The sequence below is a fragment of the Thrips palmi genome, unplaced genomic scaffold (assembly GCF_012932325.1).
Source record: "Thrips palmi isolate BJ-2018 unplaced genomic scaffold, TpBJ-2018v1 HiC_scaffold_18, whole genome shotgun sequence".
Classification (NCBI taxonomy): domain Eukaryota; kingdom Metazoa; phylum Arthropoda; class Insecta; order Thysanoptera; family Thripidae; genus Thrips; species Thrips palmi.
In genome coordinates this window covers 14,597,306-14,624,190 of record NW_023144627.1, presented here as the reverse complement: position 1 = coordinate 14,624,190, position 26,885 = coordinate 14,597,306, and the positions used below count along the sequence as shown (strand labels likewise).

At 56.6% G+C, this 26,885-nt stretch overlaps 1 protein-coding gene across 6 annotated transcripts in view; it reads left to right on the top strand.

Annotated features, from left to right (window-relative positions):
* The window catches only part of LOC117644500 (SPEG neighbor protein-like), an 84,775-nt gene that overhangs the window by 47,042 nt on the left and 10,848 nt on the right, over window positions 1-26,885 (top strand). For all 6 annotated transcript variants that reach the window (XM_034384027.1, XM_034384026.1, XM_034384025.1 and 3 more), the window contains exon 4: window positions 17,342-17,502. In XM_034384027.1, the coding sequence (XP_034239918.1) occupies window positions 17,342-17,502 (161 nt within the window). The remainder of the gene's footprint in view (window positions 1-17,341; window positions 17,503-26,885) is intronic.

Here is a 26,885-nt window from a genome sequence, read left to right as displayed (position 1 = left end):
AAGGGGATGGCGAGCTGGATCGCCAACAAACGGGAAAAAAGGGCAAGCCGCAGACTCCCTCATTTTCTCCTCCATGTTTCTCCTCTTTCCCAACAACTCGATTGCTTTGGGTGTTCGCTGACAAGCACCCACTTCGGACAGGAAGCAGTTTTAATTTTTGCGCGCACTCCTACTCTGAAGAAAGTGAACCTTACCTTGATTATCGTTTTGTTCGCCTTGACCTACTTTTGGGGAACTACGAAGCGAAACGCGCTACCGAACAGGTGCACAGTGGGCCAGAAGACCGGTGGAGGCGACCAAAAACCCAGAGGAGTTTTGAGCTCCAGAGTTGCTAAATGTGACTCGAACCGGACGTGTGATCCCACCAATGGATTGCTCTTCGAACGAGGAATCCATTGGTGGGGTCACACGTTCAGTTCGAGTCTCGTTTAGCTACTTTGGAGCTTAAAACGCGCCTAGAATTTCGGCCGCCTCCACCGGTCTTCTGGCCCACTGTGTATAGCCGCGTTACCATGACTGGCCAAAAGGGCACTTCTATGGAGCAGCATCGCTCTAGCTGGCGTTGCTATTTCCTCTTCGCCTGCTGAGTGGATCCCACGGTGGGGCTCCCACCCGACAAGGGGCTCTTGACAAGAGGCGGGGTCACACGCTCGGTTCGAGTCCCGTTCAGCGACTCTGGAGCTCAAAACGCGTCTGGAGTTTTTTCGGCCTCCACCGGTCTTCTGGCCCACTGTGCATCCCTGCCCGCCTGACCCCGCCGCCGCTCCCTCAGCGCCCGGTCCAAAGAAGCCCGATATTAAGTGAAACATAATACGGCGCCTGTTCCAAGGGGCCACGGGGCCCAGGGCCAGGCGGCCACCTCGTCTCACGAGACCGGTCCTCGCCACCTCATCTGCGCGAGCGGGTGCTCTTCGCGGTGTTGCCCTGGGAACGAGCTAAGTTTCTCATTTTTGAGCCTCGTCGTCCCGGCCTGCCGGCCTGGGCCTGCCTCGGCCGCGGGCGGGGCCTCCACTGGAATAGAATTGCCCGGGCCGTGGCCGAGGCCGTGCTAAAGGTCAGCTAGTAGGTACAGCACATTGTGTAGCATGGTAAAGGCCTGTATGGCAAAAAGAAAACAGATGAAGATATTAGCATTTTGAACAGATCCCCACTCGCACACAGTAGGCCAGAAGATCGGTGGAAATGGTGAAAAATCAGGTCGGGTTTACAGCTCCAGAGTCACTAAATGGCACTTGAACCGAACATGTGACCCACCAATGGATTGCTCTCCGAACGAGGAATACATTGTTGGCCACACAATTAGTTCAAGTCCTGGTTAGGGACTCTGCAGCTAAAAACGCGTGTAGAGTCCTGGCCGCCTCCACCGGTCTTCTGGCCCACTGCGCAGGAAGTCATCCCGTAGCCACTGCCACACCTTCCGAGAAGCACAAGAGGAAAAGCCACAAGTTCCGCGAAATAATTGTTTATTTGTATCTTCTCCTCACCTGCAGTTTGAGAGCCACGGCAACGGCAAGGCTCTGCCTCCCCGCCCCGTCTGATACACCTTTCTGTCGCTTCTCCCTCATTTATGAGCCCCGGGCATCCGGCCAAGAGTCCGCGCCTGCCATGGCTGCTGCCCCGCCTGTCGCGGCTGGTGACATCAAAGACGCTCCGGTCCACTGGAGAGCTGCCTGGCAAGTTGGAAAAAAAAGGAGGACGAAATAGTGAAAAGAAAAGTCTCTCTTCCGGCGCGGAGACAGGACTCGGTTGCGGAGCAGATCTGTGCTGGTTCTTCATTGTGGGCAACAGCGCAGTGACGCGCCGCTGCAGCGCGGCGATGTCGCTTCCGTAAGACACTGCCGGGAGGAACGGAACAAGGGGACAATTCTTAGTTATTTCCCTAATTTTAGACAAGACTTTGTGCTTTGTACATGGTCCCCCAAGCGAACGAAAGGACATGTAAGTAACGCGGGTCCGGGAATGACTGACCAGGAACATTCCGTACTCCTTACCGAATGGGCATGAGCCTGGAACAAAACAAGCATAGTCGGTCGTTTTCCCGGACGTGCTTCGTTCGTGTTTTTCCTACCTTGTTTCCGCAGTATGCAGCCGTGCCCTCAAATTCCCTGCTTTTATTTTCGGACATTGTGTTGGGTCTGCATTGTACTGACTTGACGCCATTCATGGCCAAGCGGAAAAATAAAGTGGGGCAAATTCCTTCTGGTCGATCGCAATGCAGCGCGGCTAGCCTGGCGGGCCGAGGGCGCGCCCCGCATGCTGGTTCAGTGCTTACAGGCGTGGCGCGGCGCACAGTGGGTCAGAAGACCGGTGGAGCGCGGTCTGAATCCCGGACGCGTTTTGAGCTCCAGAGTCGCTAAATGGGGCTCCATCCTAACGTGGGACCCCACCAATGGATTGCTCTGCAAACGAGGAATCCATTGGTGGGGTCACACGCTTGCTTCGAGTTTTACCAAGCGACTCTGGAGCTCAAAACGCTTCTAGATTTTGGTCGCCGGCGCCGGTCCTCTGGCCCACCGTGCGGCGTGGCGCGGCGCCGGGGTGGCCAAAGTGTTTCTGGAGCCGTTGATGCGCCATGAGGCGCCTTGAAGGGCTGCGGGGTCTGCGTGAGACCCGCTGGGACCTCGCTCGAGGCGGACCGAGGAAGGGGTGGGGGAAGGGGGCGGGGCAGGAAGGGGCTCTGGTGGCAGGTGTCCGCGGGCACTCCGCCCCGCCCGCCCCGCCGGGCCACCCAGGCCGCCCACACCCTGACCGGGGTGCTTTCTAATTCATGGCCGCCCTCGCCTTTTGCCCCGCGTCGTCACCCTCCTCGCGCCCCGCCACTCCCGCTGTCGCACTCCGCCTTCACTCACTTCATTTGTCTTTTATTTGTTTCGCTATGCTGTGTTGACTGCCGTGCATGGCCCAGGCGGGCGTGGGACCGCGGCCCGGCACCGCGGGAGGCCGTCTTATACCCCCTGCCCCGCTGGCCCCGCTGGCCCTGCTGGCCCCGCTGGCCCTGCCCGGACCGAGGACCCACAAACTTAGGATGGGACTACAGGAGGAGTTGGCCCTCCAATTTGTTGTTGTGTGGGCCACCCTTTCCCCCACCGGGCCACCGGGCGTGGCGGGGCGTGGCGCCTTAGCCCCACCCGCCCCACCACGCCCCACCACGCCCCACCACGCCCCATCCGGCCGCACCCCGACCACCGAAGGCCGTCACCTCGGCCAGGAACTGCATCGCCGGCCTGAGAACCACGCCGCGTGTGTTTAGGTTGGGCTGGCTTTGGTTTCCACACCCACCGACCGCCACGCCGTCCGGGGGAATTCCACGCCACTGGCTAAAAACGTTGACGACATTACCGTGGAGAAAGAGCCGGGAGTGCAGGCGAAGGCGCGTGAGCCAGGCCGCCGTCTCCGTTCAAACTCGCTTCGAGCCGAGACGCTACTTGAGATTCCCCGAGAAAGAGAAAGGCTCGAGAGAAGACAGTATACTCTGTGCATGACAGCGCGCGGCGCGGAGCTGCGTTGGCAAGGCCGTCCTCCCGGCAGACTTCTAGGAGGCGGGCGGAGCGGGGCAAGGTGTTCTCTCTCTGCCCCGCCCCGACACCTGTGCCCTCACCCCCAATATCTCTCTCTACTTCTCCAACCTTGTCTTCGATAGCTGGGCCCCCTTTTCTTTTGCTTCCCAATAACGCCTGCCGTGGCGCGGCTAGGCCAGCCCGCACCGCACTGGTGACATACTTTGCCTGCTTGCCAGGCGCTACGGCCGAGCCCCTGTGAAAGTCGGGGTAGGCCAGCCCGCTCCGCACTCGTGACATACTTTGCCTACCTCCCAGGCGCTAGCTGGGCCTTTTTTGCTGTCTGCGTGTCTCTCTCTCTCTCTCTCTCTCTCTCTCTCTCTCTCTCTCTCTCTCTCTCTCTCTCTCTCTGGCACTGCTGCCGGCCCTGAATTAATGCCGCTGGAGTTGTCGCCACCGACCGGCTTACAACGTTACGGACCGCTGGAATAATAAGCAGGAAGAAAATGAATCTTTGCGCGTCGTCGTCATCACCATTGCCGTCGCCACCGCCTTCATCAGCGTCGTCATCGAGATCGTCATCGTGGTGGCGGCGTCTTCCGCGTGGTGGTGGTGGGGGGGGGGGGGGGCGACGAGAGGAAGAGGACGTTGCCTGGGGACGGCGCGCAGGTCTACGTGTCCGCCGGAGCGTGCAGGGCTAGAAGGAGACGTGTGTGTGTGTGTGTGTGTGAGGGCGCGCACGCCACGCCCCACCATGCCTACGGCCGCTACGGCCCCACCACCACTGCCTCGACCCCGGAGTCCGACCCAGGCGGCCAAAGTGCAGCGTTCCGTGCCAAGGCAGGCAAGGCAGCCAAGGCGGGGCCCGGGCGGTCCTAGGCAGGCAGGCATACGATACACTGCCAAGTTTGGCTCAGGTTCGGCCGGGCGTCCCGGTGTCGCCGTGCGATTGTGCTTTATGCGTGCATGCTAACGCTAACTCACGGCCCGGCGGTGCGCTGAGATTGCCTGCCGGCCCCGAAGGCCAAAAACACGCCGTGCTGATTACGCCGGAGAAACATTGCGAAAAGAAGTTTTGGCCGTTTGCACCGCCAACTGCGAGCACTGCTCGCGGCGTGGCGTAAAGGTTAATTTCCTGCTCTGGACCTACGTCCTGCGCGCGCTGCGGGGAAGACTGTTGTCAAAACTGTTCTACATACCGACGGCAAGGATCTTCGTCTTTCTGTGGTGGAAATTTTTTAAAGAGTTGTACGGAAAAATAATCCTCTTTCGCGCATAGGAAGGGCCCTTTTCAACTGCCTTCGATCTGATTGAGTAAAAGTGAAACGATTCCGTCCACAGCGTCTTTTGTTAACAATAATTGCCAAAGGGTTCAAAAATGTTTTTGCAGTGGTGGAAATTAGCCGTGGTGGTAAGCGGAAAAGAAACCAGCACGCTTTAAAGGGTCGTCTGTGTGGTTTGAGGAGGGTTTGGTCCGTGTTGACGCCGCATTGCGCATTCCAATCAAACGCCCCGACACGCTGTCACCGCTCCCACGCCCCACTCAGCCCCGCCCCGCCCCGCCCCGTCACGGCCCTGCTGTCGCCATTCGGTCCGTGCGTCGCCGTCCGGGAGTCCGCGTGTCTCTGCCGGAGGCGCGCGGCCCGGATCCGAGAAGGCCGGAAAGACGAGTTCGCGAGGGATGCTCCTCCTCCGACGGCAGACGGATGTTGAGAGTCGCTGTATAAATAATGAAGCGACGAAGACAACGTGGACAAGCCGGGCACAGAACGCTCCGTCCGCAACCAGAAAAATGTTGAGTCCTGTCGACGTGGCGTTTGATCGTTTCTTTGGTCAAGGTGGTTTGATTAAATAGTTTTAAAAGAAACTGGCTACTGTTTATGTTATGGCGAAGCTTAATTGAAACGACTGGAGATTTTTCCTCGGTAGCCCGTGGCCGTGTTCCATTTTCCAAGACCATTCCAATTGAAATTTAAAAATTAACTCGCAGAAAACAAGACCGGTGTTGGTCAATGGAACATCGTCTACCTGCGGCCCCCAACACAATGTCTTCTCCAGGCGATGATTGGTTTCGGGCGCCTTGCAAATTCGGTCCCGGCTCGAACAAAAGGGATGCGGTGGGCCGGAATTCTCATTACTTTTGAGCAGATATGGTGGTTGTGGTGAAGGGAGGGGACCCCCCGGTTTTTAATAAGTACGCCGGGCCAGTGGGGGTGGGCTGGGGCGGTCCGTGTGGGGCCGCGCCGCTGGTCCGCGCGAGGACTCGGTGCAGCTCTCCCTACTCGGACTTGCAATGAGCCGGCGGGGATCCGAGATCCGATAACGGGAGGCAGGGTGAGGCGGAGGCCCCGCAGGCCTCGGACGGACCGCCACGGCCTCGGCCTCACCGATTGGAGTGGGGCGGTGAACAGGTGGGGCCGAGCGCGCCGAGGCCGGCGATCTGAAAGGCAGCTAAGCCGGCCGGGAGCCACTTCATTTACCTGAGGACCCTCCACGGAGCGGGGGGACTTGTTGTAAGGGGCCGCACCACCAGGGCAGCCGCCTTTGCCGCCAGCCTCCATTTTACGTCGAGAAAGTCCAATCCTCAGTTTCATTTTCTCTTAAATAAAGACAGTATCCAACTATTCAATCGCCCACAACTCCGATGAACGCTCACGCCGTCCCTCCCTGGAATTTAATTCATAAACACGACGGATGGAAACAGTGTTAGCACCGACGTCGACGCCCGCCCTAAAACTGTCGGGAATCCGAACCACCCCGCTTAAATTTGCGCCGCCGCGCCATGGCCAGTGTGCCCCGCGGGGGGCCGCGGTTGGGGAACGCCGCCGCAGCATGCCGGCCGCGCTGCCGACCCCCCGCGGGGCCGCGGGGCCGCAGGACACGGCGGTGGAGGGTGTCCTCGGCAGCCACATCGACGAGTGGACCGGACCAGCAACCAAACAGACTAAAGCGAAAAAAAAAGACTATTGACGGTGAAAGCGCACCGACGATTTATTTACTTTTGACATTTTTCGTTGTGAGCTGAACCAATGGCATTCCTATTGAGAGCAATCCGTCAATAACCCAACAGGAAATCAGACCGTTGGCATGTGAAGTGAATCGAAACACCCAGTAAAACGTTTCATAAGGCCAAAATGCATAAATTAAAATTATTCAAAAAAAATTTTGAGGACTTAATGAAGTTTGAAGGCATCATCTTTTACGTAGAGTCCGCACTCTTAATGAAAGAAAAAGTTAAATTCTAAATTTCAGTGAAACGGCTGAAGCTTGAAAGTGAACGCCAAGTCGGTGCGCTGGCGCGTCGAACAGTGTGGGCGGATGGCCCTCCGATTGCTGGGCTGTGTTTCGCTGCAGGACGGAAGGTAGTGGAATGCGGACCCGGAGGTATTCTCTCCGGACGACGGGGCCCTCCGGTGGCCAAGGCCAGCGACCGCGCCAAACCCGGGCAAGGGACCGACGACACGGAATTCATACACAAGGTGAAGGGGTGGGCGGATCGCACATGTCGGGTTTGTCAGGTATGCCAGGCCGATCGGACAGCGGCTGGGCTGGAGGGAAATGGCTCCAAGTTCCAGGAAGTTCCAGAAAACCATCTGTCCAAGTTTACGTGTCCTCAAAATAGTCAGCAATAACATACAATTTGACCGGAAATAGTGTGCGAGATTTAAAGAGCCCGAATCTACAAAAGTCCCCCCTCCTCCACTCACACAAAAAAAATTGAACCCCTTTGGAGGCTGCGCATTGAAACCCAGGGCGGAAAGGACACGAAAGTGGCGAAGGGACGCGCAGATAAGGAAATTTGTGTACAGCACGCCCAGCCGTGCGGCGCTTATCTGCAGGCCGATTCCGAGAGTTTCCGTCGCTCCGTCTCTCTTGCACCCTCACTGGACGCTCCTGGAGTGCGAGAGAGACAGAGAGACTGGCCGCCAAACCGTGAGATTGTCGCTGCCAATTGCGCCTCCCCGTGATCCTCATTCCCTCCCCCACCCCTTGTAACGCTAAAGCCGACGACGCCCTCTTTCCCCACTGACCTTGCTCCGTTCCACCTCGCCACCCGGCACCCCTCCCACCGAACTTAAAAGTTGGCCGAGTGCTGCTACGGCGTACTACGGGGAGCCGCTGAGTTGCCTCTGATTGGAAGCGATGTCACGTGGATGTGGAAACAAGCGAATTTAATGGGACGCGCTCCGACCGGCCCCGACCGGCCCCGACCGGCCCCGACCGCCGGGCTGCCTGCTTGGGTTGGACTGCCGCCCGCGTTCGCCACCGGGAGGGAGCGGCGCTGTCGCAGGCAGCCTTTTCTACCTCACTGGGACACGATTTGAAAAAGGGACCAAAAAAAGGTTTCCCTCAAACAACACATTTTTTTAAAAGCCAGAGAACCAGAACAGGTAGCAAACATGAAAGATTAAACAAAAAAAACTTTCGATGCTTTCCCCTACTTTGTTCGCTCTTCAGCTCTGCTTTCCGGCTGGGTGTCCATCAACTTCTTATTTTCTCACTCTTCGTGGCGTGAAAACTTTACACTCAAACTTTGTCGTCCGCGGTCAGTTTAGCGGCGGGTCCCGCCGAGATCTTATATTTAGTAAAAAAAATAAAGAAAGCGGATGCACTGTAAAATTTGGGTTGACAAAACCACCCCTTCGTTCTCCTTTCTCTCCTGTTTTCGCGCATGATAAATCAGTTCATGATTTGTGATCTCCGATCAGTGCCACGTTGCCAGTCGCCCAGGTTGAAATTTAATTTCTTGCCAAAGTTCCTGTGATTTTGTTTACCCCGCTCAAGAGCCCTGTCTTCAACTTACGTAAGCAGCGGTTGCGCCAGGTGCCACTACTCGGTATGACTACCGAAAACAAGGGTTAACCAACCGCATTACATGTTCTAAGAAGGAGTCCTTACAAACGACTCACAGTTCCCCGAAGCCCGCTCTGCCGCACCCTGACTTCGCACTCTGGTCGCGCTTCGGGCGGGGCCTCCATTTTGACGCAAACTTAATCGCTCCGGCTAATCTCGGTGCAGGCTGGCAGCTGGCCAGTCTATAAATACCTGATCAGCGCGGCGGCGCGGCCCAGCAGACTGATTCCGAGAGTCGTTGTCGCCGCTCTGTCCCTCTCGCACCTACAGGGGGCACACGCGAGTGCGAGACAAAGCGACGAAATGAACTCTCGGAATCAGTCTGCTGCCTTGAATGGTGGTAACGAACGGACGCACAGGCGCTCGCTACCAGGCGGGGCGCGGCTCGGCACGGCACCCAGTTCGGCACTACGCTGCCAAACCGAACAATATTATTGCCAACCTGACAATGACTCACGAAGTGGGGCCCGCGCAACCCCAGGCTCGTGCCAGGGACACCGCGCCACGGCAGGGCCGGCGCTATCTGTCTCTCTCGCACCTACCCGGAACGCGCCGTGAGTGCGACAGAGACAGAGCGACGAGAACGACTCTCGGAATCAGTCTGCTGGGTTGGCTGGCTTGCGTTGCCGCGCCGTGCCGCGCCGTGCCGCCATCCGCGAACACCGCCTTGTGCAAACTTTGAAAACAGGGCACGGTGGCGGCGGCGGCTGCGTGGAGCCGCGCGCCAACCGAAAGCGGGTAACTCCGCTCGCCCGGCCACTGAGATGCGCCACCGAGGCGGTGCTTCGACTGTCAATAGGAGCTGGGTTCGGGTCGGGCGGTGCGTGCGTGGATCGGGCGGGCCGTGCTGGGCCCGTGCTCCCCTGTTTTAATGTTACCAGTCTGCAATGTTATTCAACGGGTGTGATGCCATATTCGTTAGAATTTGAGTTTTGTCAGGTTCGTTACACACCGACGAATTAGCGAGTCTTCCCCTCTCTCTCCCTTTCCCCCTTCCCTCTCTCTCTCTCCTCTCTCTCTCTCTCTCTCTCTCTCTCTCTCTCTGCGCTTGATGAAGGCGCGACCTCCCCACTGCTGCACTCCACAGCCCCAAATTAAGGCCACCCATTATGGCGGCTTTCTCGATTGTTATTGGAAAGAATGCCAAGGTTATTGGTTGCCTCCTCCTTCCAAAAACGAGGGGGAAGGGTTGGGGTGAAGGGGGAAAACGGAAAAAATTACGTCCGTCGTTAATTGAAGCTATATCTCGCAGTGGGATCCGAGCCATGGCGACGGTATTTCAAGGAGGCTGCCGTTTGAAAAATAAAAATGGTGCCAAAAGATTGACTTCGGTCTTAACAGGATAGGAATCTTCCCTCCGCTCCACCACCGCGTCCCCTTTTTCTTAATCTCAAGTTTCTGTGAGAAACGCCGCAATAAACGGCCGAGTCGTTTTCCGCCTGTATTTAAATGGAAGACCGAATAGAAAAAAGACTCTCTTTCCGAGCAATTCATTTCCGTCCTTCTTCTAAGAGTTAAAATGTTCCCTGCGATGAAATAATTTGTGGTGCATTGCCTGAATCCGCTGCCATCACGGTTGAATTGCTACCGATGACGTTTAGATTTAATGATAGGAAAGTACGTGTGACTTGACATGTGACGTCGACATTTAAATTTTTTGGTGCGTTGCTCTTTTGCGTGTCGACGGGGCACGACGGTGGAATGGGGCTGGCAGGGGTCACCACCCCATCCACCGAGAGTACCAAGGAAGGGGGATGGCGAGGGGCACGGGAAAGGGGGTTGTTGGGCATCCTCGGGGACCAGCCCAGCCAGCAGCTAGAGTCCTAAAGCCTGCTTTTCTGCTCATTCTCTCATTAACCCGGAAAACGCGGGGCATCGCACGGGCAGCGCAGCGCGGCTAAAACGCAGTTCGGCTGCGGCCTGAAAAACGGGAAGGGGCGGCATGGAATCAAAAGGCGGCCGACAACCAGCGCGGGCTGGTTTTCGCTCTCCGTCTTCTCGCGGCGCTCTGTCTCTCTCGCTCTCCCACGGGTCACCCCATGAGCGTGAGAGAGACAGAGCCACGTTTGACGACCCTTGAAAGAAGGCTCGACAGCCGGCAGGCTTCGCCGCCAGGCACGTGGAAAAATATAATAGGGGCGACAGGCCGCAAACTTGGAGGCGGCCCGGCTGACTGGTCTGGACCACCAAGTCTTTAGTCACTCCTCACCCGCTTTTCACTCGGAGACGGTTCTTGGGACGTCTGCAGGGAGCCTCTCTCTCTCTCTCACTCACACTCTCTCTCTCTCTGTTCTCTTTCATGATTTTGACCTGCAAAGCAAGCGCGCTGAGGGATCACGGTCTATCTCTCTCGCGTACTCACTTGTTACGTCATCACGCCGCAGCTTGGTTTTCATTTTTTGCGCCAGAAACCAAAATGAAAGCGGAAAACAAAAGCAACGTGTTTTCCTCGTTAAGAAATATCTCCCTGAGAACGGATAATTTTGTTAAGGGCACACCGGGCTTGGAAACAAGTTGATCCTGTGGAACGGAACTTCGAGACGGTCGCTGGACAGGACCCGAAACTGTCGTCGCCGAGGGCAAACTCTCCCTTCGTGGGCATCGAAGGGGGCGCATCAAACCACGACGACGGATCACAGGACCCCAAAAATAGACCCCAGTCTAAGGGTCTCCACCGAAACATCCGTGCGTTCGCCAGCAACAATTATTTTCTGTGTACAAATAACAGGATAATTCCAGCCTTGCTTATTCCCTCGGATTTCCTTTGTTCTGGAGCTCGCCCCGCCTTCGTATCACACGGCGATAATGAAACACAGTCCCCTTAAAATGAGGGGGCGCTGCTGCTGTGCGCGCGTTATGGTGGCGTGGCGGGGTGGGCGGCGCGGGATGTGGCGGCAAACATCGCCGGCGGCATTAGCGCATCGACTGTACGTGTCACCTTAATTAACTAAGGCCCAATTAAAGGTACGACTCAATTACAGCCTCGCTGTGCATCTCGGTTATTCGGCGACGTGCATTACGCAGATTCCAGTCTGGCGCGCACGCCCCGCCCCGCACCGCGCCATCACGGCTGACAAGCTGTGTCACGGTCGTTAAGGGGGCTTGATGGAGACACATAGACACAGCAGCAGCAGTAGCATGGATATGGCGGCTGCGTTTAAGCCGAGGCAGACACGCAAGTCGACAAAACGTAATGAAAGCGGAAAATTTCCCGCCTTCATCCCTTTCAGCAGTAATTTTTGGCAGGCGATGAGTGCTGAATTGGGGTTTGTCGTTTTCTTCTTCTTCTTCTTCTTCTTCTTCTTCTTCTTCTTCTTCTTGAGGTAGTTGGAATAATAATATCGTGCCGTCCTTCGTAAAGTCGGATCATCTCGTTGTGCCGGAGTGGCGCGAGGGTTACGTCTACGTCGTCGGCGGGCCTTCGCGCTCTTTATACCGATCACCGTACTACGCATCTTTACGGCCCGCCTCGTGATACCTGCCTCAGCGCGCCCCGCCCTAAGTCATGCACCCCTGCGAAAGGCGGCCGGGAAGTCTGCAAAAGTATTGCGTGTGGACGTGGCCTCAAAAAATTGTTTTTTATTTCTCGCCAATTTTTTCATGCCTAAGGTGCTGTGGCATCCGCATTGTCTGCATGGAGAGTGTGGATAGGATGATTTGTTGTGGAGCGGGTGCTCTCTTCAGAGCGTGCGGTGCTTTCATTGTGGGTATTAGAAGGGCGCTACCCTCGCCACCCAACTTTCAAACTGCTCGCACCACGAAGCGAGTATTAAAAGGCGCCGCTCAAACGTCGTGATTAAATGCAGATCAGCAAGCACGGTTCACAAGGTGTGCCACAAGTTGAAATCTTCAACCTCCAAATTTGGTGTTTTTGTTTTAGGAACAGGGGCATTTCAGTACAACTTTTCACACTAGCTGGATCTAAACGTTTAGATTGGAGAAGGTGTGACCGCAAGGGCCGTTCTGGTCCTTCCCTAGGGCACCGCAGGACCAGCGGGCGGGGACCAGCAAGGCCGCTGTAGTGGCTGAGCGTGTTTATGGTCGTGATTCCGCGCAAGTGGAGAGTTTTAGTGGCGGCCCGCCGTTTGCGCGCAGTTTATGAATACGAAATGAACGCCATCGGTCGCGGCAGTAACGAGGGTCAGGTGGGCGCGAGGACGCCCGTACAGTGTGCGCACAGCCCCCAAAACGGGCGACAAAGTGAGGTTAGGTGTGACTGGGTCAGGAACTTTCGTCAAATGGCACACATTTTCCTGTTTTGAACGACGCATGGTCAGCTCACTTCCCGGGTAAGCATCGTATAGCTATGTGATCAAACAGTCAAGTGAACTCCAAGCAGAGTTTGCTGAAACTGCTGCCGATGGAGAGGTCTCCAATACTGTTATGTGGGTGTGTGGAAGGCCACACAACTGAAACTCAACAACAGAGAAACTGCCAGCCCTCATAGGTGCCTTAGATTTTGGGCAAAGTACTGAGATTTACACACAAATAAAAGCATTTGTGAATGGTTATGACATTTAAAAAAAAAACCTACCGCTGTCTATTTTGGGCAATTCCTTACTTCATGTCATTTGCGAGTGTGTAGTTGGGTTTGGAACTGTGTCGTCTGCGGACCTTCTGATTCGCCGCTTGGCCACACTACCCCTGCCAAGTGCAATGCCGCCTGGAGGTCTGCAGGTGGCGCCCGAGTTCTCCAGAGCCGCTCCAGCTGGTCGCCTCGCCTAGCTTCGCTTTCAGTGTGTGGTCCAAGGACCCCGCACGAATTTATGGCTGGCGCGGTAGAATTGCCGCCTTGCCCGCTGTACATGTATTTTCATAACGCCGGCCGGCTATCTCCAGCACTCAGCGGCGCGGTATTATAAGGCGGTGATAATCCGTTACCGTGTGCTTTAAGTGTGTCGTGCCTCTTGCCGGCCCAGCCGACACTCCTCGAAAAGTCCCGTTCAATTCCACTTGCGTTTGCGTTCCGTTTGAACGTACTCGTCCACTGCCGCTTTAAAATTCAGGCGGACTGGTGGTCAAGCCGCTGGCGAGTGCATCACTCCACTGGATGAGGGAGCGAGGCTGGCCGCCCTCGCCACCATAAATTCCCTCAGCGAGGTAGGCCGCCGTCCCTCCGGATATTACCTGGGCCGGCGGTACGCGGCCCACCCAAGGAGCGCGCGTCGCTGGAGCTGTGCTGGAGCGTTTCTGAAGCGTCGCTGGAGCTCGACTGGAAGGCATGCAGCGCTGGAAATACAGCTGGAGAAGTTTCTGGAGAATCGAGCGCCAAGATCCGACCGATGGCGGCTGACCGAGCGGCTCACTGCGTCTCGGGAGAAACGGGTGGACAGGGTGCCTCATGCATATTGATATATCGCGGCCTACCCTTCTCGGCTGGACAAGCCTGGCGCGACGACATCGCCTCCAGACAAAGCTGGTCACCTGACTCTGAAAACACGCTGCTTTTCTAAATCTTCAAGAAAGAAGTGATCCAATCCTATCTGAGGCAGAAGTTAAATTGCAAACAAAAAAAATAATGTAAAACGGTAAAAAACCGTGGGAAGTACTTTGAGAATACGCAAGGTGAGATCCAAAACTAAAAAATTACTTATTTTCTAGTTAAGCTTATGTGAGCTGAAACTACTTTCAACATTCAACTTTATTTGGAAGGCCTTGGGCAGTTGTAAAGCTTTGGAAGAGCCAATGATTTTGTTTGAAATGTGAATGTCCCTCGTCAATGGCAAATGCTTGTCGTGTTTTTGTCGCTTTCATTCACGTCAGCGTGTGATCTTTTCCCCGTGATTCCGCGTTAACGAGATTGGCAAACGGTTCGTCCCGCGGCAGGCCCGGGGGCGTTGCAGCGGCAAGCGCGTGGCATGTAAATGTGCATCAAAGAGTCGGACGGGTCAATCCGGGCGCGGTAACCAGACCACGTCCCAGCGACACTCTCCCAGCACATGATCGGCGTCACACTTTTTCCGAGAGTTCATAGTTTCCTACATTATTTCGTTGGTTCAAGCCCCTCCACCCTTTCTCCTCCCTCTCGGTCTCCCCTCCCCTCCCTCGCCCCTGGCCTCTGTCCTCGGCACGCAACCCTGTGCGCACGTTGCGGCATCGTTTCTCTGCCAGCTGCTCGAGAGAGGGGGGACTTCTGGAAGGGGGAGGGGGAGCACGCGGTGTCACGCCACAAGCGGACGTGCTACATACTTTATGGGCGACGCCGTTTACGCAGCCCCGTATCCTCCGCGCCCCACCGAGAGACCGTTAACTCCGGTCACGTGAGCACAACCCGGTAACTCGACCGAACGCGCGGTGCACTTACGCCCTTCTTCGCGGCGGACTCGAATCGCAGTCGCCGGTCGAGCGCGACGGCGCGGCGCCTCGGCATCGGATGTCTGTATAGTGCATTCGCGTGTCTCGCCGCCCTTCCCCGTCGACAAGTGCAACTTTTCGGTGTGGCGCTGTCTTCGCCGAGGGCCAGCGCCCTGATATACAGCCGCAATCTCAGATCCAGATGGAAATCAACCAATTTGTCATGTTGACACTTTCTCATTTTCGCACACGCGTTCGACACCGACACGGGCTTTGCTTGTGTAGTCGACATCGACCCGCTGCAGGTTTCCTTTCGACTGGACTCGGCAATGATGTTGGGATTTGCTATGAGGCATGCCCGCAGTGGGTATGTGTTAAGAGAGGCAAACTTATCCCATTGCCTTTAAAGTATATAAATCACAATATACAGTGTGTTTGTGAGTGTGTGCGTGCGACCTTTGTATGCAGGGCCCGCCCTTTGCCTGCCACTTCGTTTGCGCGCCAAACCCGCGCGCGCCAATGGCACCCCACCTTTAGCAGCATTTGCCTCGTAGCCATGTAATGGCGCCTTAAATGAGATTCATGTACGAGAGGTTAAGCCGGGACGTGGCGTGCTTGACCTTTTAAAGGAGTACGCTCTCTCTCGCGTTCTATCTGTCTCTCTCTCCCTCACACACTCACACACACGCACGCACACTTCCTCGCCAAGTGCGTCCTCGCGCCCTTCTCCTTGTACCCCTCCCAGAAAGTCGCCCCCCGTCTCATCAACTACGGGCGATTGTGTGGTCCCCAAGTTGCTGAATGAGTAGAGCAGCAATCTATCCGGGCAGCAGCATGGGGCCTGGGCCTGGGCCTGATTCCGGGCCTGGGCCTGGGCCCTGCCTCCTCTCCGTCGGTCAAGGCTCTCAATAAGATCAGCGAGAGTTTCTCGGCGAACAATCCGCTGCAAGCTGTTGCTGCTGCGAGTTTGTTGCCCCTTTGCCACGTGATGAAAGTTGAGGCAGACGCGCGTTATCCAGACTTATGAATTCGCACTCCTTTTATTGCGAGCGGCCGTCAAGGCGCGATGGCAACAAGGAGCCGCCCACTCGGCGCCCAGTTCCAAAGTGATAAATTTGTACTTGGAGAAGGCGCGGCAGATGTTGCGTTTTAATTTAATGTCTGTTTGCGGACGGGCCGCTTATTATTACTTGGTTTAATCAAGTCATCCGTCACTAGTCAGCCGAGGCGGCGATGGTGGCAGCGCTGCTGCTGCTACCAAGGCACTGATTGAGTCGGATTACATCGTCAGTCACATCTCTGCCTCGGAGAAGGTGCAGCCCATCGAGATAAGCAGATAGGCTGACAGAGGATGACCTTAGCCTCATTCTTGAGTTGATAGTCGAATTGGGCTGATTGGTTCAAGTACCCAGCATCGATCACTTGTGTAGTAAAAAGTTCAGATAAGGGACGGAAAATACCAGGTCAATTATGTCGACACAAGTAACGCGGGGCGTCCGTACTTCACCCAACAGTAAAGATTCCGTTCACGTTTTTCAAGCCTGTTTACATTGAACTGTAGCAGAAGATGAAGATAAACCTGTGTGGATTGCGCACTTTTCGTTTTAAAAATAAAAGTCCGTGCCACACTAACGGAAATTTTTGACAGGGAAAAGAACGTTTTAGAAATGCACTATATGAGACGCGTGTTTACGAGACACACTTGTATTATTGTACTTACGTATCAGTTCATTCTAAACTATACAGATATACACGCTTGCAGAAAGTGCATAAACAAATGCATACTTCCATGGATAGTACTGAGCAAATTTTAATATGGTGAGCTCGAGAATGATAAGTTTACTTGAACGGAGAGCAAACTTATTCAAACTTGTTTGGTCGGCGCTCTCCGGTTACATTTGGTTCCGCGGCTCCTGCGAGGTCCGTGTTGTGACATGTGGCCTCCGTTCTCAAGCGGCGCTGCCTGCCGCTGCCTTGGCTTTCTTTGTTTATCTCGCGGAAATAAAACGAAACCGCATTGTTGTCTTTTCGGAAGTGCAGCTGCTATCTCTCTAGTCGGGACCGTGACCGATAAAGGGGGCAGTAAAAGCCAGTTGAAGTTTCGCAGCTGAGCAGGTGATGGAGTCACTGAGCGCGCCTGGCGCGCCTGGCCGCCACGCTGCCGCGTTTAGTGAGGACTGAGGGAAGGGGAGCCGTTTACAGAGGACACGGACGGAACGAAAACGAGAGCGTGCCTCGCATCGTGTCCAGCACGATGCTGCTCTCTCTCCCCCTCTCTCTCTCTCTCTCTCTCTCTCTCTCTCTCTCTCTCTCTCTCTTCTTTGGCTCGTCCCTCGTTCCCACACTCAAATGCCGCAGGGAATTTCATTACTCGCGCCGGAATTTCGTGTCCACGTATGTCCCCTTTCTTCCCGCGGGCCTTCTGCCATGCTCCCACCCTTGGGGCTCCCACTTCCGCCCGGCCCCGTCCGTCCTGACGAGCAAAATGAAGAGACAGTGGCTGCGTCGTTTACGGCCCTGTCATTTGCCCCGCTAATTTAGCATCGAATGGAGAAGCCTTATTGGCCGCGGGCTCGGCTGCCACGTCACTCCGGCACCACTTCCAGCAAAGAGATAGAAAAAAATGGCGTCTTTGTTTGACGCACGCAAGAAGGGACAAGTTAATTAGCGACTTTTGTTTCTTGTCTGCCCCGCAGGAGCCTGGGGGACGAGGAAGTTCCGGACCGATTTCCTGCAGGACCTGCCCACCCCAGGGACGGGGCCCTTCTTCGACACGTCGGTGCCGACTAACCTAACCGGCATCGTGGGCAAGACGGCCTACCTCAACTGCAGGGTCAAGAACCTGGGCAACAGAACGGTGAGTGGAACAAGTGTTGGTGACAAATCTGTTTGAATGTTTTGTCAGAGGCAAAATGATGAAGATAGTAATGATTCAACGGGCCAGTGGAGGATCATAAGAGGTTTGGGGCAGAAGAAGCATATGGTATATATCTCGACGGTCATGGCCTGTCTCAGATGCTCATCTCGGCGGAAAAGACGCTTCATCCTCGTTTCCTTATTTGACTTATCCTTGTGGCAAAGATTTAGCAACGATAGAGGATCGGAAATTCCGTTCATCTGTGTTGCCCAAATGGCATTTGCGGTGTTCCTATTTCTGTAATTCTCTCCTGCCCAGAGCCAGGCGTTGCGGTGTCCAATGCTTACGATGACACTCCCATGCAACTCGTGCGGAGAACTTGTTGACAGCGGTAGAGCCCTCCGAGCAGTCCGATTGGCCAGGCAGAACAGGTGTGGCTGCGTCCTGCTGGCACTGTCCTGCAGACTGGAGTCCGCTCTGTCTCTGTCGCACTCATGGGTCGCCCCTCAAGAGAGACAGAGAAAGACTAGTCTCCGGAACCAGTCCACTGGGTCCCGCGGCTGCGGCTCACGCGTCGCGGTGAGGCTGGCTGGCCGGGTCGGGCCTTGGAGCTGTGTGATTAATCGGGGGACTAGCGGTGAACGAGTTGGGGGACAGGGGGTCTCCGCGGGATTACCAAACGGGATTACCTTCCTCCTGACCCAGGCCACGGGGCCCAGGCCACGGGGCCGCCACGCCACGGGGCCGCCACGCCACGCCCCGGGGCTCGAGCCCCACAGGCTCTAGAGCCCCGTGATCAGGCGCGGCGCAGCGCCAGTCCTCTCGAGAACACCGAGTCCTCCAGCACACACGACTAGACCCAAGCGAGCAGCCTTGAGGAGTCTGAAGAGAGGCAGAGAGGGAGTGAGAGACAGAGAGAGAGAGAGAGAGAGAGAGAGAGAGAGAGAGAGGTGAGACGACGACGACGTGTTCGCGCAGCCAATGACAGGCGAATGGAAAGCCCTGGACCCTGCAAGGATGAGTTCAGGACGTTTAGCGTATTGCAAACCAATTTCTTGAAATTATTGTGATATTTTAAAATCCAACACACTGAGAAAAAAGGCCTATTGTCATGACTTCATATGGCATACATTAGTCTCTCGGAATTTTAGGATGCGAGTCGGCGGAACGCCGTGCTTTCTTTAACGCGTTCCGAAACGACCTCGCGACGCGACTGCTGTGACTAGCGGAGTGAAACTGGAGGCGTCGCTGCCAGCGGGCGGGGGGCAGGGCGGTGGGGTTAAGAGAAGCAGCCAGCGGTGAGGGAAGCATGGAAGGGGGAGGGCTGCACTGAGTGTTAATTAGTGGAATGGGCCTTGTGTGGCCGGGAGCGCGTTTCAGCGAGAGAGGAAGGGGACGGGAGGGCTAAACAACGCATGCGACAAGTAGCTCTGGCCAGGCGACGTCAGGTCAAGAGGAGCTTGCGCGTTGTAGGGCCGCCCTAGCCTAGCCTAGGGCGGCCCGGGGTAAACGAGCACTTGCGGCCCGTTAAAGCCCTTCAGGGGGTGATCGCTATCCCGCTGTCCCCACCCCGCCCCGCCCTGCCCCGCCCCACCCCGCCCTGCCCCGCCCCGGCCCGCCCACGTCGTCCAGACACCCGCCTTTTGCATGGAAAGCAGTGTTGTTGTTGCTGGAGTTGTCTCGGTTCTCCAAGACGCGCCGAACTCGAACCTGCACTGGCGAGGCCCCTCAAACCCTGCTGGACACCCGGCAAAAACTAGAAAACCGAGGCACCATGGAACACCAACGCAAGTGCAGTCTAAACTTTGGTCAGGGCTGATTATTGTCAAATGTACCTACTGAAACGTTCTTTCGGGACCGTAGAGGAGTGTCAGTTGGCGCAATCAAGTCACTGGCCGTGTTTGTGACGCTGACTGGGCGCTGCGGAGAGGCGTGTAACGCGCCGCTGATGCCATTGTCCCTCCCCGCCCCCAGCGCCGCCCCCAACGCCGCCCCAAGCGCTTCCTGTCTCGGCCTCCACTGCCCCCTGACGATCAGATGGTTGGCTGCGCCGCTCGGAGGCCAGGAAGTCCGCCATCGCGGTCCACTGCTGCGTCGTGTGGGCTCAGAGGCTCGCTGCCGGGCGACCGCCCGTACCGCCACCACGCGTGTTGGAGGGTCTTTGGCTTTGAGGAGACTTAGCAGCTGCGGCGGCGGTCGGCCGGCCGGCCGGCAGTGAAGATCCAGCCGTCCCCAGCCGACACCATTTGGGCGGGGGCGAGCTAGGACGTCGTCATCGCGCTGCCTCTCTCTCTCTCTCTCTCTCTCTCTCTCTCTCTCTCTCTCTCTCTCTCTCTCTCTCGCTCTCGCTCTCTCTCTCGGGGTGCTTACGATGGGCTGATGGGGCGAGAGGCCGGGTGACCGTGGCCGAGATAAGCCCTCACAGCTACTCCCCCTCCCTTCTTTCCGCACGCGGCCCCTTTGAGCGCTACAAGCTTCTCTCCGCGCGGCGTCGCCCAGAAAGGGCGCCCGTGTTTCCATTATTCGTTGCTTGACGCGCCACTTCTTCACGCTGCTCATCGCCGCCGTCGTCCCGTTCCAGCCGAGTGGCGCGCTTCTCTCTCGCACTCACGGGCACGTCCCGTGCAGGGGCGAGAGAGATGGAAGCGTGCGGTCGGGAAGGAGCGTCCAGGTGACCCCGCGCCCCCAAAACGGATTCGGAAATTACGTGTTGCCGCCGAGTGCGTCCCGCGGGGCCCGGCCACGCCCAGCCACGCCACGCCGTCTGCTCCGCGGATGCCGGGACTAGTTGCCCCTAAAATGGGGGGGGGGAGGAATTGGGCGGGCTGGCGGTGACTCGGGAGCGGCCGCTCGCACTGGCAGGAGTAGCTGCTGGATAGCGAAAGTTGAGCCATAACCCGCTCCCCCCTCCAGCACCCCGCCATGGCCACTGCCCCCCTCCAGCTGCACTGGTCGGGCCGTGGGAGTATAAAGCGGTTTGGGGGACCGGAAAGCGGTGCAGGGAGGAGGGGGGGCAGTCGGCGACCAGCGCACACACCTTCGAGATAAGGGTCCCAAGCGATCCCCTGGCGCCCCGGCCTGTTTGGGCCGGCCAGCGTGGTGGGGGTTGGAGGATGGGTACTGGTCGGGGTACTCCGGGCGAGGGCGAGTTGCACTCGCTGTGGCTCAATGCATTTAATTGGCTAGCCCGGATCAGCTTCATGGTGGTTGAGCTGCTTTGCCACACCTCCCCCCATTTAGGCGTGCCGGGGTGGCAACACGGCACGACGTGGCACGGAGGCACAGTGGGCCAGAAGGCCAGTGGAGGCGGTCCAAATTCGAGACGCGTTTTGCGCTCCAGAGTCGCCAAATGGGCCTCGAACCGAACGTGTGACCCCACCAATGGATTGCTCTCCGAACGAGGAATTCATTCGTGGGGTTCCACGTTCGGTTCGCGTCCCGTTTAGCGACACTGAAGCTTAAAACGCGTCTCGAGTTTTCCCCGCCCTCACCGGTCTTCTGGCCCACTGTGCGGGGGCCGCTTGGCATTCCAGAAGCAGAAAACGTTGTTTCCCAGTGCTGTGCCGACCGGGGCGAAACAAGCGCCGGTTTACATCGACCGTATCGCGTCGGCAGCACGACATCCGGGAGCCGGAAAAGTCGGAAACGGTGACGACGAAAGACAAAGCGTGCACGCGTCAGCGACGTGGCGCGGCGCGGCGCGGCTCGGCGGGGTGCAGCGCAGAGACGAAAGCCCCATTTCCTGGCCTAGTATGACGGGATGGTTTTCATACCGCAGTCTTCCGGCCTCTCGACGGGTCTGCAGTATACGCACGCCACCCAACTCGTTTTTGTTCGCTGTCAGAGCCTCGCTCACAGCACGGCCTGCGCCGAGTATTTTCGTTGTGATAAAGCATAAATTTGGCCGTCGTGAAGACATTTTCCGTTTGTTTGAGTTTTGAATTAGTTCCGCTCCCTTGTTTTTTTTTCGCTTGTCTTGCGAACGTTATGGAAACCACAATGGCAATACGACTTCCGATTAATCTCCTAAAAAATTTTTCGGCTCTCCTCTGTCTTCGTCTCTTTTCAGACGTCTATTGACGGTCCGCGAAAAGCAGCGTGATGCTGCTGTCCTGCTGGTCTCGGCGTGCTGGGTCCAGTCCCCGCCGCTTCGTTAGGGTTGGGGCGGCTAGGGCTGTGTTGCCGCGCGTCGCTCACCGGGGCCATCTTTTTGCCACCGCGTCGCCGCCGCTGACGCTACTGAGGCCCCAGGGGGACGGGCACGGGGACGTCAGCCAGCGCCGCTGCACTGCCGAGAAAACACTACGCTTGCGTTGACCTTGCACTTTAGCGACTCTGGAGCTTAAAACGCGTCTAGAGTTTTGTCCGCCCCACTGGTCTTCTGGCCCACTGTGGACTTTCGCGCGTGCGGAAAAACCCGTGTTGGCGCACTGTAAGCGGAGAGTCTCGACAATGTGTCGGCTTTCCCTTGCTCGGCCTGGGCCGGCTTACGCAATGCTCACGCAGTGGCCATCGCGGCGTTGCCCCAAAACGCCCACTTATGCTAATCCAGCTCAGGCCGGTCGGCCGAGGCTCAGGCCAGTCATCGATATCGGTGATAAATGCGTCGCGATTAATCTCGGAAGGGGATTGCGAGCGCTTCGACACCAGGTTGCGAGCCCCGAGATCAAGCCGGCCAAAAAAGGGGGCTCGGTGTGGTTTTTTGAACGGACCCAACGACGCTCATGGGGCCCCGCGCATCGTGACAAAATAGACTGTGCAATGTCGAAAATATTATCCATTGTCAAAATTATTATCCATTGTCAAAATTATTATCCATTGTCATAATTATTATGCATAGTCAAAATTATTTTGCATTGTCAAAATTATTATCCATTGTGAAAAATATGCAAGCAGTCCGGAAATCGTTATTTTTTTTCTGTCTGAGCATTTTGTCACCCAACTACATCACTGCTTTTTTTCTCCTTTTTTTGGGAGAGGGTTGATTGACCGTTGACCTCTGGCCCAGCCATCGTTGAGGGGTTGAGGGAGTCGCGCATCGACCGCACAGCGGGGAAGTCGCTTTGATCGGGCTGGACCTCCTGCAGCACACGGCAGCACGGCCGGTGGGGTAATTATGGGGAAAATAAACACGGAAAGGGGGTAAAGGAGCGAGAATAAAAGAAGGGGTAGCTGCGGCCAGGCCGTAGCCGGGCTGTAGCCAGGCTGTGTAGCCTTGGTCGCGGACTTCTGCCGCTGCGCACGCCTTTTGTTGCCGCAAAAAGGCCACTCTGAAAAACGCGCTGGCTTCTCTCCCTCTCTCTCTCTCTCTCTCTCTCTCTCTCTCTCTCTCTCTCTCTCTCTCTCTCTCTCTCTCTCTCTCTCTCCCTCCCTCTCTCTCTCTCCCTCTGTCGCAGTGCCAATCTGACCCCGCCAGCTGCATGGCTGCATGGTGTGTCTTGTATCTCTGGCTCGGTGTATTACATCAAGGCGCGGTGTAGCTGAAAAATGAGAGAAACGAACCCTGTCAAGATACCGACGCACTGAATAAAAAAAACTAAACTTGACAGAGTTGGACAGGACAGCGATGTTGATCCGTGAGGCCCACCGCATCGTGTCGTGCACTGTACGAACCGCCACTGCCGGCTCGAGACGCCGACCCCTCCTCCTCCTTAGAGACCGCCTTGATGTAACGCATGCACAAATGGGGTGCATCGATCAAGTGCGGGACGGCGCGTCGTCTGCCAAGTTGTGTGCTCTCTCGTCAACACCCTGCGCCTCCACCTGCCCTGCTCCACCGACCCGGACGACGAAGGCACGCCGTCCTGTGCGATTGCAGGGAAGTTGGACCGCGTTCAGCCCTGAGATAAAAGTCGGATCTGAAACACGACGGTGCTGTCCCGCGAACGCGAAACCTGGCGGTACTCAATGCGTTTCAAGATCTCGGCTCAAAGCGAGTTTGGAGACGGTCTGCCTTGGCAGGGCACCTGGGCCGCCGCGGCCGGGGCTGGGGGTGGGGGTGGGGGTGGACCTCAGGCGGCCAGGCTGCCACCACGCTGGGCCTGGCTGGCTGTGCCTGGCTGGGCCGCGCCGCAACCCGGCCGGGTCATAGCGTCCACGGCCTGGCGAGCTGCGAGAGCCGTGCAATCAACATAAAGGGACCTGCCCAGATTTGCATAGCCTCACCTGGCCTCACCTAGCCTCACGCGCGGCCTCACTTCGGCCTCACGTTGTGTCACTCTGGCCTCCGTGTGGCCTGACTCCGAGTCACTCTGGCCTCACGTTGCGTCACTCTACCTCACCTGGCTTGGCCTCCGCCCGCCCCTCCCCACCCTACTTCCGCCCGGCCTCCCCTCGCGGCGCCTCGCGGCTCTTTGAGACCGACAATCCAACTATCTGGCGCCTGGCGCGCTCTCCGACCTTCTGATTTCGTTAATGGATTTGATTGCGGGCTGGGCCGAGCTTGGCCGGGCCGGTCTGCGGTTTGGTTTGCGTGCCTCGGACTTGGACGCGGCGGGCAAACAGGCCCGAGCAAACAGTGCGGCCGGGTCTCTCTCTCTCTCGCACCCGCACGGGCCTAACGGCACGCCCCGCGAGTGCGACAGAGACAGAGCGACAGCTTGCCGGACACGCGTCGTCTCGAGCAGCCCTCCACCATAAAACAGCGCATCATGGCCATTACGTCCCACATGCGGCAGGGGCGGCCGGCCCGCCTCGTGATTGATATGTTACACGACCCTGTCGGGAAGCAGGGGGCCTCCGCTCGTGACCACCGCTCCGACAAGGAGCCCTGGGTCGTAATGGCAGCCGTCAAACTGCAGCTCAATGGATTTGTTTCATGTTTCATTCTTGCGACTTGTTGATGTCGAACCACCAGTCGTGCTCCGAGTAAAATTGCCGCTATACCTGATAACTGTGGAAAAAACATCGCGGAACATTTTTTTAGGGACAAGAGTTACTTTCGGCAAAGATGAGATCAGCCCACGCTTGACGCCCTAGCTGAGTTGGTTCGAGCCTTCTTGCCGCTGCCCACACGTTCCCAGGCACTAACAAGCCAGCCCACCGAGGCTGGTGTTACGCGTTATGTGGACGGGAGCGGCGCCGTTGAAGCGGAGGAAAGTAGATTTGCTTTGCTGATTACTTCTTGTCGGTGCTGCTCGGCCCGGCTCGGCCCGGCATGGCCGTGCGCGCAAGCTTCGCAAGCGGAGTGGGTTTGTTCGCTTCCAACGCGCTCGTTTTCGTTTTTACGCATTTCTTCTATTCATCTCTGTGCCCCCCTGCACTTTGAATATGAAGGGGGGAAAACTTCCGATGAGGTTGTTTTTCGCAGTGTCGTAAAAGTAAAACGTAACGCATTTCCGTTGGGAAGTTTCCTAACTACTTGTCACGATTTCTTTTCGTTTCTTTTTTTTCGAGCCGCGCTGCTGCTCTTCTTCGAGACGGGTTGAAGCGCAGAAAACGCCGTTCCACTCACTCGTGGCTTCGTCGGTTTTGTCCCCATTACGTCACTGGATTACTGCAACCCCTATTCGCTTAAGAGATCCAGGCACCTGCTCGGAAACCCCGACAGAATTCTGTTTTAGTTGCGGACCCTCTGGCCAGGGTCTCCAGCAGGTCTCCACCCCGGCGGCCCCTCCCCCTTCTCTCGCTCTCTCTCGCTCTCTCTCTCTCTCTCTCTCTCTCTCTCTCTCACTCCCTCTCTCGCTCCTTCTCTCTCTCTCCCTCACCCCCTTCCCTGGGGTGCCGCGCGCCCTAACTCGGTTGCGTGACCGTCTCTGCGTGCCGGTGGAAAACTTTGTCAACATTACCCGGCCAGTTACCACGCTGGCTGGCCATAACAGGCCGGGAAGGCAAACACAGGGGAAATGCCGCCATTGAAAAATGCGAGCCGCAGGACCCTGCAGGACCCTGGACGTGTCGCCGACTGGGCCTCAGCCCGCACGCACCACTTCGCACGCAGGCAACGTCGCCAACTATTTTATTGGCCTTTGCAAAGTAAAACCCTATGCTTTTACGTTTCGTTTTTACAATGTATTTACAGCGTGCATAATCTTACACAGACAAATTTTAGATATTTTCTCAATAAATCTTTTAAGAGGCGCCGGTGTTTTTAGTTGTTTTTTCTTTCACCAGGGTTGTCACTTTCTGTCACCAGGGCAAGTATATACTTTACTGGTAACTTTTTACAAAAATTATTAAACTGAATTTGGTTGAATTTGATAATGAATCCCTCCAGTTTACGGAAAGGAACATGGCGCGTTTTGTCTCGCGATTCGCTTAGATGAAATCGTTCCGCCCAAGTGCGTGGTAGAGCGAAGGATGTGCGTGCGTGCGGACCCGCCCCCTCCACCACTTACCCGCCGAGTCACGTCCGGGAACCGCGACCGGTCTGTCTTCTGTCTCCGTCCCTCCCGGGAGTGCGAGAGAGAGAGGGGGCGTGGTGTCCTCGGACGCGCCACCGCGCGATTTTAGCCTCTTTGAGCGCGTTTATTGGACCGTTGGCCTCTTGCGTGCTGCTTCTTTATACGCGTCCCTGCCCGGCCCAGCGGGCTGACTCCGGGAGTCGTTATCGTCGCTCTGTCTCTCTCACACCCACACAAGACACCCCGTGCGTGCGAGAGAGACAGAGCGGCGACTCTCGGAATCAGCCTGGCCCGGGGGGCTGCTGTGTTTTCACCCACGACTGGGCGATGGGCCTGCGGGCCGATGGCCAGTGGCGTGGCGAGGCTGCGATCGGGGCGCGCTCTCAACGCCGCAGTGCACGCCCACACTACAAAAGTCTCAAGGTGGAGATCACCCACGTTTTGGTGAAAATATCCCTAATATTCCCGTCCTGACTCTAGTACCTTAACTCTGAAAAGTCATTGAGCCACATTTGTAAAATGTTCGCCATCAAATTAATTCTGTTTATTATTTAAACTTGCTTTTTCATTATTTAAAAAAAATATTTAGAGGGCAGGAGCTAGGTAAGTAATTAATTCTTGGCAGTACGAGACAGCTTTACGCGTGTACCTCTAAGCTCGGCGAGGATCGCTGCCATTCATTAGCCCGTCCCGCCGGCGACCTTGAGGACAAAAATGGGCGACGCGACATTGTCGCGCACCAACCCCTCTGCCTCGCCCGGCGTAATTATCATCCCTCTCACGTTATTAGAGCCGGGCTGTCAAACCGTCTCGGCATCGCAGTACAGCGTTGCTGCTCCCTCAAATATTGGGCCAAGACTTGTTGGGGATCTCGAGGCACCGAGAAGAAGGCCTCCGAGGCCTCCTCCCGTCCTGGAGCAATGTACGGACATCCAGCAGCGACGCGGCCGTCGCCATCTTGCATGTTTCATGTACCGCCTTTTAGCCGGACCGGCTTCCCTTTGGCAGCGGCCTGTGTTTCTCTAACTGCGCGCCACTGCG